This window comes from Thunnus maccoyii, chromosome 2 (genome assembly GCF_910596095.1).
Source record: "Thunnus maccoyii chromosome 2, fThuMac1.1, whole genome shotgun sequence".
Classification (NCBI taxonomy): domain Eukaryota; kingdom Metazoa; phylum Chordata; class Actinopteri; order Scombriformes; family Scombridae; genus Thunnus; species Thunnus maccoyii.
The window spans coordinates 4,347,294-4,360,407 of NC_056534.1; the positions used below are offsets into that span (position 1 = coordinate 4,347,294).

The 13,114-nt window shown below is 40.3% G+C and overlaps 1 protein-coding gene across 3 annotated transcripts; it reads left to right on the forward strand.

The window, feature by feature from the left end:
- Window positions 1-840: 840 nt before the first annotated feature.
- On the forward strand, window positions 841-8,605 carry ccsapa (centriole, cilia and spindle-associated protein a). Of its 3 annotated transcripts, none has more exons than XM_042396253.1 (5): window positions 841-1,031; window positions 1,653-1,716; window positions 2,677-3,080; window positions 5,989-6,347; window positions 7,184-8,605. In XM_042396253.1, exons 3-5 carry the CDS (start codon window positions 2,711-2,713, stop codon window positions 7,361-7,363), a joined length of 909 nt encoding a protein of 302 aa, XP_042252187.1. In that variant the 5' UTR covers window positions 841-1,031; window positions 1,653-1,716; window positions 2,677-2,710; the 3' UTR covers window positions 7,364-8,605. The 3 variants fall into 3 exon arrangements, with proteins under 3 accessions (XP_042252187.1, XP_042252196.1, XP_042252177.1); XM_042396262.1 differs by having other exon boundaries at window positions 1,656-1,716; XM_042396243.1 differs by lacking the exon at window positions 1,653-1,716 and having other exon boundaries at window positions 843-1,031.
- The last annotated feature ends 4,509 nt before the right edge of the window (window positions 8,606-13,114 follow it).

A 13,114-nucleotide genomic window follows, 5' to 3' on the forward strand; every position in this document is an offset into this window, starting at 1 on the left:
GCTGCTCTAACACTGATGCTTCACTATTAATAATCTAATGATGTCATATATAATAATATATCAGTCAGAGGGACCAAACCACTACTTTTACTGCAATACTTTAACTACATCAAGCTCATAATACTTATGTACTTTTACTGTAGTAGGAGTTTTCATGCAGGACTTTTACTTGTAATGGAACAATTTTACAACAATTTTACATTGTTGTATTGGAACTTTTACTTAAGTAAAGGATTTGAGTATGATTGTTTTATTAAGGAGGTCAGTTACTATAATGGTAATGGGCTTCCAGAAAAACACAGAATTGACATCAAAATTTTACTAATTATGTAGAAGGCCTTGCATATATAGAAGAGTTGTTGAACCCCTATTCTAGCTGTTGGCCACTCCGACCATCCAATTATCTGTTCCCAGTTCCTATTTTAAATCCAGAGATGACCCTGCTTTTGTGGCTCCTATCCTAACTTTGTATGTATGTATCTATTTTAATCTACATGTGAAGCACTTTGTTACTATGTGTTTTAAAAAGTACTCTACTATTATTATTATTATTATTATTATTATTATTATTATTATTATTATTATTATTATTATTATTATTTCTTCAATCACTGACTGACTCTGAGTTTTGAATTTATATTATTTTGTCAGTTTTACTTTGAAAGTCTTAACCGGCGGAAATTGTATATTGTACTGTATTTTTCTAGGATGGCGAAGTCATAACCCACCCCACTCAGCCTCTGATTGACTTATCCTGATATTCTTACCCTAATCCTAACCAATATCACTCCTCATGCCGAAACCTAACCCAGAGTACTAGCCAATCAGAGACAGAGTAGGGCGGGCCGTGACTTCGCCATCCTAGGGAAAAAAATCGTTGTACTGTAGCTTTAGCTTGTAGCTAGCTTTAGCCTGTAGCTCGGCTGTCGGTGTTTGATGTCAGTTGGAGAAGCGGAACGATGCTCGTTGTGTGACGGCCGGACTGCAGGCACAGACTGGGTGTAAATCACACTGGACCGCTCTGGAATGAGGTCTGGCTGAGTAAAAATTATTTTAGACGTTAATACCCTTCCGTTAGGCTCAATATTTAAACCTCACCGTGTTTACTAACGGGGTTTAACGGAGGCAGGTGAGCGTAACGGCTGAGAATATGGCTGTTAATACACGGGTTGCTGTCATTTAAAGCTCATATTTAAACACATAATGATATTTTTTCATCTTTAACTGACAAACACCTATACGTTATTTTTCTCTGCGGTGTGTTTAAAGGCTGCAATCCTGAAAAAGACGATGTACAGGGGTGTGCCTGAGCCGAATTAACGCCTCCTGTAAAATAAGAGATCTGTATTTCTCTTACAGCAAAAATACATCAATTAATTAGAAATAATTTGCTGTTCAGTATTACAATTTATAGTAAATGTTGTCCCGGTGTCGTCCTCCCTTCGGATATAGGCCAGCTCAATCAAATGAATAATTTATGTATTATATTTCTATAAAGATAGCGGGTATTTGAAGAAATTAAATAAAAATAAATGGTGTGTAGGCGAGAGGACTCATGGTTGAAATAGATGGTGTGTTATTGGATTGTGCAGTAGGAATAACAGCAGTAATAAGGCTAATAATCCTCCTCTGCTGACTGTAATCTGTTGTAGCAGGAGGTGGGCGGGGCCTACAGGTAGACCACACCTGGTAGAGTGACGTCACCAAGTGCCGCAGGTAGATCCCCTCAGACACCTACAAGTTAATTTATTTGGCGGAAGAATATTCACATTATTGTTTTATATTCCAGTTTTGGAAAGTAATTAAGTACATTTACTCAACTGTTTTGAGGTACTTGTACTTTACTTGAGTATTTCCATATGATTCTACTTTATACTTCTATATTTCAGAGGGAAATATTGTACTTTCTACTCCGCTACATTTATTTGACAGCTTTAGTTACTTTTCAGATGAAGATTTGACACAATGGATAACATAACAAGCTTTTAAAATACAACACATTGTTAAAGATGAAACCAGTGGTTTCCAACCTTTTTGTCTTTTGACGTCTTACAAAAAGCAGTGTGTAGTCGTGGTCACATTTCACATGTCTATGAGTTGTTAACAGCTCCACCAAATAGTGATTTTTCCCTTTAAACTTCTAACATGCTTTCATTTCAATAAATGTTCAAATGATCCAATATTTTAGCAAAAATCAAAGATTAGAGAAAACAGATTTGTGTATCCTCCTTTGCCTAATTTGTTCCGATAACTTATAGAAATATCCCTGAATCCTGCCCTTTTTTTTATGGTCAACCATCAATTATGCCGTCTGTTGTTTGTATTTTTGTAAATTGTTTAAAAAGTTTTGTTTCTCATAAACCTGCAGGTCAGAATAGAGCCGACTTTGGCGATAAAATCCCTGCGTCTTCCTCTAATTTGTAGCAGAAAGTTATGTGATGAGCTGAAAAGCCCAAAAAATTAGCAGTCAATCATGTTTTTAATTTCTCTAAATCAAATGACTAATGACATACTGTAGGTAATTCTTCAGGCTGATCACCAATATCAATTTATTGTTTTAATATCTATACATTTAAATAAAGTACAGGCATTTGAATATTTCTCATCCTGTGATAATAACAATCCCTGAGTGCGGTACTGATCTATGTATTTATGTCACTGTCTTATTTCCCCCAGTGATTTGGACCAAGCACCAGCAGTAACAAGCACCATGGTGACCAAGAAAATTCGTACAGAATACATGAAAAAGTTCAGGGATCCCAAATGGGAGACGTTTTCCAAATGCTACGAGGACTCGCTGAAGTACCGTCTGACCCGGCGGGTGATGGAGCATTCCCACAAGCCCTGGTTCTGGGAGGGCTGGGACAGCAGCTCTGACTCCAGCGGCTGGTCCACGCCGAGGCTGACCAGGAACAAAGTCGTCCCTCTGTCCGTCTCGCTGCAGCCACCGCCGTCCTCAGAGGTCAAACAGAAGACGTGGGAGCTGAAGTCCAGCTCTGGGCCCAAACCGCCTACTGAGGACGGAGAGGCTGAAGCGGGAGCTGCAGAAGAAGCAGCTGTAGACGCTGCACCGACCACAGGTGAGCAAACTGTGACCTTTATAGTGCTGGAGATGGTTTTACTGACTAACTAGATCTGGATTGATTAGATTAGATTAGATTAAATATTGGACACAGAAGTTGATGATATACTGATCATTTTTTAATTTTTCAAGTAGGTAACAAGCACTACAAAGTTTATATTCTCCAGAACAAAGTCAGGAAAAAAGCAGCGCTCCATAGTTAAAAAACAGCAAAAGGAGTCACCTCATGTATTGGTCTTTTAGATCAATTTATTCATAATCAATAGGCTGATAAATCTGCATGAAGCCTTCTTCAGAGCATGTACGACAGCAGTGAGCTCTCTCTTTATAAAGGGCACATTATGTGGTCACCAATCAACACAAAACAATTACACCTTTACACACTATTTCCACCCAAACCCACAAATAACACACACACACACACACACACACAAAGTACTATAAAGTTCTCCAGAGTCAGGCATAAACTCTGACTGTGAAAGGACCAAAAAATCTGACAGGTTGTTGATCACTCGTACTGTCTTTATTAACAACGTTTTGGTTCTCAGACCTTCATCAGGCAAGATTCACACAGACAAAAAGCACCAGTATCATACAGTATATGCATATATATGTGTAAATGTAAACCATAGCCCACAAAGAGAAAACAAAACAGACGATGCCAGTAGCACCTCCCAGCATCCATACATTAAGGTCAGATTGTAAGTTTACAAATAATCAAAAGGTACATAAATACCTGTCCTTCAAAATTACACTTCCACACCCGGAGCTGAACCACATAGATACAAATAAGGATGGATAAAAAAAAATGCTCTGGTTCCAGATTCTTTTTGTTGCTTTTTTCAGTTTTATCTCATTGTAAACTAAATATATTTTCATTTTAGATGCTTGGTCCTCACTTGTTTTGTCCGACCAGCAGTCCAAAACACAAAAATATTCAGTTTAATGTCACAAAGCAGTAAGTCCTCACATTTGAGAAGCTGGAACTAGAGAATGTTTTGCATTTTTGCTTGAAGAAGTATTAATTTTCTGTTGACTGACTCATCCATTAATTGACTAATTGTTGTAGCTCTAATTTGAAAAGCGTCACCTCAGGCTCTCAAAACTTTTAATGTGCATTTTTTTCACTATTCTGACAACCAAACAATTAATCAGGAAAATAATCAACAGTAAATTTATAACTTCAATAAATGTATCTTTTCCATGCAGTAAAAACCTAAATACTCCTGTTTTATCAGGTTGCAGTGAATAAACTGTAATCTCACCTGGGTTTTGAGTTTGGTGTCAGAAAACAGAGATTTACACAAACTGTGAAGGTGAAGAGAGTGAAACAAGTTCCTCTACTTCCTGTTTTTGATGTCCATGAAAAGTTTGGAATAATCTAATAAACCCTCGAGAGGTGTTTGTTTTGTTCTCTTTTGTGTGCGCGTCACACTGACAGTATGAGAGCCAGAGGCTGGTTTACCTCCAGAGACACTGATGCTAAAAATATATGGACTGAAGGTTTTTGTTCCCTCCTGTTTACACAGAGAGCCCAGAGATAACAGCCGCACTGTGTCTCTTTTAACATTTCCATGGCTGCATCTAAGTCAGGAGAGTGTATAGAGACCAGCTCAGCACTTCTCCCAGTTTCACCAACTCAATTTTTAGAAGGCCTGTAGTTTGCTGCAGGGTCAGCAAAGCTACAATGAACCGTAGAGGCAGAGGAAGAGTGTCTGGCACAACTTCACCTACTTCCAAGTTGCACAGAGAAGGGAAAAAAAAAGTCTAAAGAGGTCAAAACTTCAGCAGCACTTGTAGTATATAGAACACACTTTACTGTTAGACCGACATGTTTCGGCTTTTGGTCTTTACGATGACCCCGATGAAGGCCACAAGCTGAAACATGTTGGTTGCTCTATATACTATAAGTGTTGCTGGAGTTTTGACCTCTTTGAGCTACAACTAACCGCCATGTTTAACTCCATTCAAAAGTGTGTTTTTATGATTGTCATCAGACTGTGATGTTTGAGCTTCACACTAAGCTGTTTTTAGGATCAATTCATCTACTCGTTATTTTCCCGATTGATCGGTTTCTCTACAAAATGATAAAAAAAATAGTGAAAAAATATCTCAGAGGCCACAATAATGTCTTCAGTTTGCTTGTTTTATTTGACTAAGAGCCTAAAATGTTAAGATAGTTAATTAACTGTCATATATGTCAATGAAAGACAGTAAATCGTCACATTGGAGAAGCTGGAACCTTTTTTTGTTTTTTTTTTGCTTTAAACAATTGATCATCAAAACAGTTGCTGATTAATTTTCTATCGATCGACTAATCGTTGCAGCTCTACCTGTTTTTGAATAATCCGCTGAAGGAGGAAAGTTTCTCTTTGCTCACCTTAAATCTGAGTTTAAGTCGTGTACCTACGAGCATGATGTGTGACATCACAACTAGTTTGGAGCCAATCGTGGTTCAGTATTCAACTTACACAAGTGTGATATGAACATAGGAGACTTCTTGTGTCCAGCAGTTAATAAAAAAAAAAGTTAAAATATTCAAAGTTTCTGGATTTTCGGGAGGAGAAGATGCAATTTCTAAAGACGTAATTGAACTTTTTTTGTGATAAAACATATCAGACACAAATTATTGTTCAAAACAGTACTTTAAAATGTCTGAAAACAAGTCAGGAAGGGATTTTTAACTCTGATTTCAACCTGAACTAAATTAACACAAACTAGTAACACAAGACTGGCTATCATCAGATTATTGCATTAATCTGGTTATAATCAAATAATCAATATGCATGTAAACACCTTCAAATATTAAAAATAATCACCTGCAACCTAACGACAGACAATCAATGATGAAATGATTATTTTTTTAATAAGTGACTCTGACCTGTGTGTGTGGCTTTAATCTAAAGGTGCCGTTATAGAAAACGATGTAAACGAAGCCGGCGGTAGTTCGGCGGCGGCGACGGCGGCTCCGAACACCAGCAGACCCTCAGATGACACGGCGACAGACGACGGCCCAGCCGACGCGTCGTCTTCTGACGGGGAGCCGGTAAACCCGGCACCGAAACGACGTCACCGCCGCCGCACTCCTCGCTCTGAGCCGGGACACCGGGACAGTTCCCATGACAACAAACCGGCTGCTGTTCGCAAACCGCCGAGAGCGAAGAGCCAACCGCCATCCAGCTCCAAGGAGAAGGAGAACTGGCGGCCGACCAGCCAACCGGACTGGACTGAGAGACAGATGGAGGTCAGGCGGACGCCGAATGACGTGAGTTTGACTCAGTGAAGACACTCGGTGTATTTTAAAGAGCGTTAAACAGAAACTGAACAAGTTAAAGACTCTGAACTGGTGTTTCTGTTTGTTTTAGCCTATTAATTTAAAATACAAAAACACTTCATCACAACTGACTGACTTTCCAAAGCACATATGGTGATATTCTATATTTTCTTATGATCAACAAACCTCTTAAAAAACCAAACAAGTATTGTTTGTGTATCCAAAGCCTGATACATCTTATTCCTCTATGAACAGACCTCCATTGTTGTCCAAAAACGATTAATCATCCCCACACACAACATCCTGCTGGTTGAAATACTCACTAGAGCAACAAATGTGGATTAATCCGCAGTTGAAAATAGTCCCCAACAAATGGTCTATTTCCTTCCGTTTGAGTAACGTTTCCTAAAATCTACAGTGACCAGCTGTTTTTAAAAATGAAACAATGTATTTGTTAAGTGTTTTTAAAGATTTATGTCTTCAGTAGAAAGCAATGGGTCTGGATCTGAAAGCCACAGGCAGAGTAGGGAAGTCATAAAGTATTGACAGACAGACTGTTGGTTTTGGTCCTTTTTGGTCCTAAAATCCTTTAATATTATTGTTTTGTCTCTTAAATATACTCATGTCCTTATTATGTTCTTGTATATGTAACTTAAAAGGTCTTTGACAAAGAGAATCAACTTAAAGTCGAGGACGTAAAATGTAAAAACAACTCTGCCTCGTTCACGGGACACCAGAGAAGTGAAGCCGTGTCACCAAACACTCTGCAGACATTAATAATGAAACACCGGTGTGCTTTTCAACTCCTCTCTGGTTTCTCCTCACAGAGCCACACGGCCGACGCCTGCGTTCAGACCCGGCGCGAGTCCGACAAGCGGAGCTCCAACCTGGACCGGCGGCGTGCGCGGTCAGCTGACCTGGAGAAGCTGAGGCGGTCGCAACTGACGGTGGCGGACGACCGCTGGATGACGGAGTACATGCGCTGCTTCTCCGCCCGGCTGAGGTAGAAGCAGCCGAGATTCCTCCTCAACCTCCCGAAAACCACCACGTCTCCTTATCGGAGAGCGAATGTCAGAAGTTTGTTTGTTTAGTCGAAACAACAAGACAGACTGAGAGCCGCGTTGTCTCGTTACAGTCCATCATCACCCATTTTTAGGCTGTTTATCAATCAATGAAGTCAAAAAGAGCTGCCGATACAGAGTATATTTTTTACCTTAAATGAATTTACATCAAACGTACAAAGAAACATAAATCTCTTAGAAAACTTGAGCATCAAATAATTTCACTTTTATTTAGTCAACTCCTTTTACTATAATATCCTTATTTAGAAGGCTTCCTCATCTCCATCAGGGAGAAAACATTAAGCATCATAGTTGCTGAATTGATCCAAAAATGATCCATTTCCTAAAGTGAATTAATTGAAGATGCTCTGTGGAGTTTTTGTGAGTATTTACATGAACAAACAAAACAGAGACTCACACATTAAAACATTGCTTCAAAGCTTTGCAAGCATCCAAAATCTCTACATGGGACCTTTTTTAAAACTGCTGAATTCATCCCTACAAAATCTGAAAGCTCATCGTCATTGCTGAGAAAGTGTCTGATGATTCAACCAGAAATGTTTTATATCCTTTTGCAGAGTTGGAAATACTCCCGAAACAGCTTCTCGACTAACATCATCTATGCAAAAAAAAACCACTTAAACTTTTAGAAACCCGCCCACGTCTTTAACCTTTATAGCTCAGCACACATTATGTTCATTATGATGACGTAACGAGACGACCGGAACGGCTCTGTCTTGGTGCTTCGGTGTCCTGTGAGGCTGAATCGTTGCTGTTGAGGGGAAAAAAAAAACACGTTTTTTGTTTGTTTAATTACATTTTTACAGGCCTTTTATTCTTTAATCGGTTTAATTTAAAGACATTCAGCTTGTGTCCCACACCAACGTTTAAACAAGGTCAAAGTCAGAGGGTTGATTGGTCATTTCTATACGGTGCACATTACCAAAGGACAAAACTTAACACTTATTTTTCTGATGTGTTTTCACCCGACAGCAGCGACAGAGTACTTCAGAACAGTTTATAAAATACAAACTGATGGGATTTAACTCTTTCTAAGTTTTTATATACATAAAAAAATAACATCCAGATCACATATTTCACTATTTGAATGTATTTGATTTCTGAGCATGAAAGTCTCCAAACACACGGCTGTGCTTTACTTTAGCTGATAAACTTTCTGACACTTTTTTTTTGGTTGTTTGTTTGTTTCACTTCTCTATCACAAAGGCAGCTGTGTTTGTTTATAACTCAACGTGTTTTAATCAGAGGAAGCAGAAAGGACCAAACTGAAATATTTTTGATATTTAAATATTTTGGATCTACAGATTTGAATTTAAAAGAGAAGAAATAGTACTGCTGGAAGCTTTAGCAGAAATATAGAAACACATTAAATAAAATTAGTATTTAATATATTTTCAGAGTAAAAACTACAGTATATTTAAGCTGCACTAGCTTTATAATCTTAATATAGTCTTAAATTAACTTCATTTCAATCAGTGGACTGTTTAATTAATATTTCAAACTTAAGTTTGTCTTTCTTGAGTTTTGGCGCATTGTGGCTGTTTAGCAGCAGCCTGCAGCTTCTGGTTTCCATTGATTTCAATGAGGAATGTTCTTCAATGCTAACATGGTGCTTTTCTGTTAACTTCAGTGCTAAATGCAAAACTTATTTCTCTTAATTCACTGTTAGAGCTAATTAATCAAAGTAAATTAAATAAGATTTGAAGCTTAATTCAGTGTTGATTTAAAGTTTCAGGGACGTTTTGCTTTGGAAGTAATATCTTAACTTGTTGTTATAATATACGTTTTAAAGAATAACTTTGTGAGAATTATAAAAATGCAGCACTCTAATGTTGACTTATGTTGCTTGAGACGACTGAAGACTCTCAGCAGGGTTTTCTGTTTAATAGCAGAAAGAAACGCTCCTACAAATAAGTACAAAGTCATGATATAAGACGTTTTCCTCCTGGAGAAAGAGCAGCTTTATTTTATACATCAAACGCCATGTGTTCAGTCGTATGTGGCTGTTTAGGCTTTCATCTACTAGATAAATTGATCACATGATGAGAGGTGGCACGCCGCCTCGGCTAAACAATTTTTGCTTTGTTTTACTGGTCTGTAATTTCCCAATTTAAGGATTTTTTTATGGTTTGCAGTTTTAATAAATAAACTTACAATGTTTTTATACAAATTATTATGTTTGAACATTGGTTCCCATAATTTCTTCGAGATTTCCACGAGGTTTCATGGAAAGAACTTTTGTAAATTGGTGGTAATTATAAGGAAAATAGAGACTGTGTTTAATTGGTACACTTCCAATTAAGTGTAACTTCCAGAGTCTTTTAGTCAGAGCAAAAATGTCAAACTTCAATCAAACATATAATTCAATGTACATGAGGAGTAGAGTTTACAATAAAACTGCTTACTTGGGTTTAAATGGAGTAATTTCTCACCAAAGTACCACAAAATTAAACAAAAAGCTTCCTAAGAAACTATTTTTTTTAGCAATTACAGACCTTTAAAATAAAGCATCACCATTTCTTCAAGAAACGCCGACCTCAGTTTCCTCTTTCAGTTTGGCGTTTGTATCCAGCGATGGGATGAAATACAGGAGAAAAAGGGAACGATTACGACCAAAATAGTATAAATTTTAAATATATTGTAACATTTGTTATAAACTGCGTTTTTAGCAGCTGTGTGTTTTGATGGTGGACATTTAGATTTTAACTGTTTCTGTCAAACTGACAGGATGTGAAGAAAAAGGTGAAACTTCAGTGTCGTAGTGAAGAAAAGTTTGAGGTGACGTCGCTTCGTTTTGAGTTTGAGAACAGTTTTGTTGGTGTAACTAAGATTGTAAATACGTGGTGATGTCATCGTCGCGTCCCGTGACTCAAACAGAGGGCTAATGATGTTAATGATGTATTTATCAAACATGTACATTTTGTGAGTATACTTTTCAAACTGAATGCATATAAATTCACCGCGAATGTTTATTTATTTCACACCAGCTGAACCTCATCACTCTGAATGTGCAAAACTATGTGAACTTTAATTTATTATTTATATTATTATATTTATACTATACTTGTTTCTGATCACTCTGCTGTGAGACGTCGTGAAAAATCTCTTTTAACAAGCGTGTCCAGTCTGAAACAACATACTGCTTTTATTTTACAACACTTACAGGCATCAGTTTGTGTTACTATCAATGTTGATGTTGAAATTGTCACCACAGCAGGAGGCTTCCGGCTATTTCCAGCAGCCAAGCTGAGTGAACACCACCGTGGTGATTTATATACGCCGCTGTCATCTGTCCTCACCGCTAAACGTTTGTCTTTCAACAGTGGAGTAAAGTGTTTCAGCACTTTCAGCACCACGGACAGCTCCAGGCAGTTCATGTGGAGGGATGTTGGCTCTGAACATTTCTCTCCTACCTCATGAGATTTACACACCTCCCACATCCGTAGAGAGATGCTTCTGTGTGAGATGTGTGATCCTGAGGGGAACCCTGCCGACAGAAACGAGGGTTTTTCCAGTATGTCGGATACGACTGCAGTTACCATGCGTCTTTTGTGACGTATCTTTTATTTTGTGACACGTCTTTTAGGTTGATGGATGTGAATCAATCGTCAGGACGCACACACTCCAGTACATGTTTTATGGTTAACATGTGAGAAGGTCTCTTCATTATGGATTTGTTGAGAAGAAGAGAATCGGTCTCATTCTGCCTGTTTTCTTTGGCACTAGGAAGTAGTGGGAGTAATAACCGTCACTCTCCTCACCAGGAGAAACCTGGGAAATCGCTCCCTTTCCCAGGAGCTCCTACAACTCTGTGGTCAGAGCAGTTATCTTTGTCTCTCTGACAGTCTCAAACACTCTGTTGAATGGAGGGGAATGGCTGACAAACTGGAGAGTGAAGCCCCACGTGATTAATCTTTCCATCCATTCATTCATGGAAAGCAGACTTCACCACGCTGAGCACTGCTCTGAAAGCGGGCGTGCAAATGTTTGTGGAGCCTCTGTGGACATGTCAGACGCTCATAAAAACATGAGAGAGTGACAGGACTTCTCAGCGACTGACGCCCTGTGTGTGTGTTTGCAGCAGAGGTAACGTGGTGGGTGGACGACGTGTGTCTCAGCATAAACAGTTGTTGAATGCTCAGTGGAGACAAAAGTGAACTGACTGAGAGGAAACTGCTCTTTAGTAACAGGTGGGCGTTGTTTCTGGCAGATTTCAGAGAAAACCCCACTTTCCCTGTGTCCCATCAATATCGTGTCTGTTTGTGAGGTGACTCAGTGGGTGGGTTGGACCAGGGTCAGGCTGGGCGCCGGCATCTGGCAGCAGGACGGCGCGGAGCTTGTTGAGACGTGGCCTCTGGAGGAGGATGCCGAGGCGAATGAGGAGGCTATGCAGGTGTGGGCTGCGCCCCGCAGCCAGTGCTGCCACTGCGCCTCGGTCTGGAGCGTGCATCCCAGCGGTCATGCCAGGAGCTTTGGGGTTGCTGAGGACGTGACACAGTTCTGCTCCATGAGATGTGTCTCCTAACTCTGTTCGCTTCCGCAGACGCATCTTGAAAGTGTGTGGTGGCGCTCTGAAGGAGCGACCCAAACAGCCCACCGGGGCTGATAGGGCTGGAAACCCGTGCTCTGTATCCCTGTGAACTCTGGTGAAGTGATCGTAGCGGTGCCTTCAGCTTCCTGGGTTTGAAAAAAGCTGCATTGATGAATGGCCAGAGCTCCGTGACACAAGGCTACATTTGGAGATGCCTGGACGCCGGCTCCAGAACACAAACGTCTCCTCCTAAGACACCACAAACAGGTGTAGGTGGATCTGCCAGCATAGGGATGTCCTTCAGGTCATCCGCCATCTTAATAATGCTCAGAAGATCCTGGAGGAGAGCTTGTGCGGGCAGATGGCCAGCAGGACGTGATGAAGCGGGAGATAGCATCGCCAGCGGGGCTCCCTTCTCTTCATCGAGCTTTAGGTCTCCCAGTGGGGAGAGCCAAGGGGCTGGTGCAACCAGCGATGGAGGGAGCTGAGTCATCAGACTTGTGCCCAGCACCGTGGACCCCTCCTGGTTTGGGGCGGTCAAAAATATCCACAGCTTCTTCAACTGTGAAGCTAGCACAGCCAGCCCAGCTGTCATCTCCATCATCATATAGCTGCAGCGCTGTGAAGGCATTCACTCACTGTCTACCTCGGGCAGGTGAGCGCAGAGGGCCCATGCAGCCTGGGCAGTAAGTGCCACTCCGGCGTGCTTGGCACCGAGACAAGTCTTGCAGCAAGGTCAGAGGGCATCATGTAGCCGATCTGACAGTTGGGGCACTGATGGACCGCTTCTGTGGGGCGCTGAGTCTTGCTTGAAGACATGACTTCCTTTCTTCACTTGACAGGTGACTGCATCAAACGCTGAAGAACAAATGGGAGCAGATCTCTGGTCACACTAGTATAATGCACCGTGGATGCGAACCTGAGAGGGTCTGTGCAGGGCGCACAGTGGCGCGAAAGAAAATCTACATGACTGTGCATGCACGCGGGGATAAACCCAACAGCAACAGCTCTCAGAGGGCGAAGCCTAAACGAAACTGAACTGAATTTGAACATGAACAGGAAAACATTAAGGATGTTTTTTGCTTGAAAATGGTTTTAAAAAATAATTAAATGTCAACAGTGGCACAAAATTGAACTCCGAGATA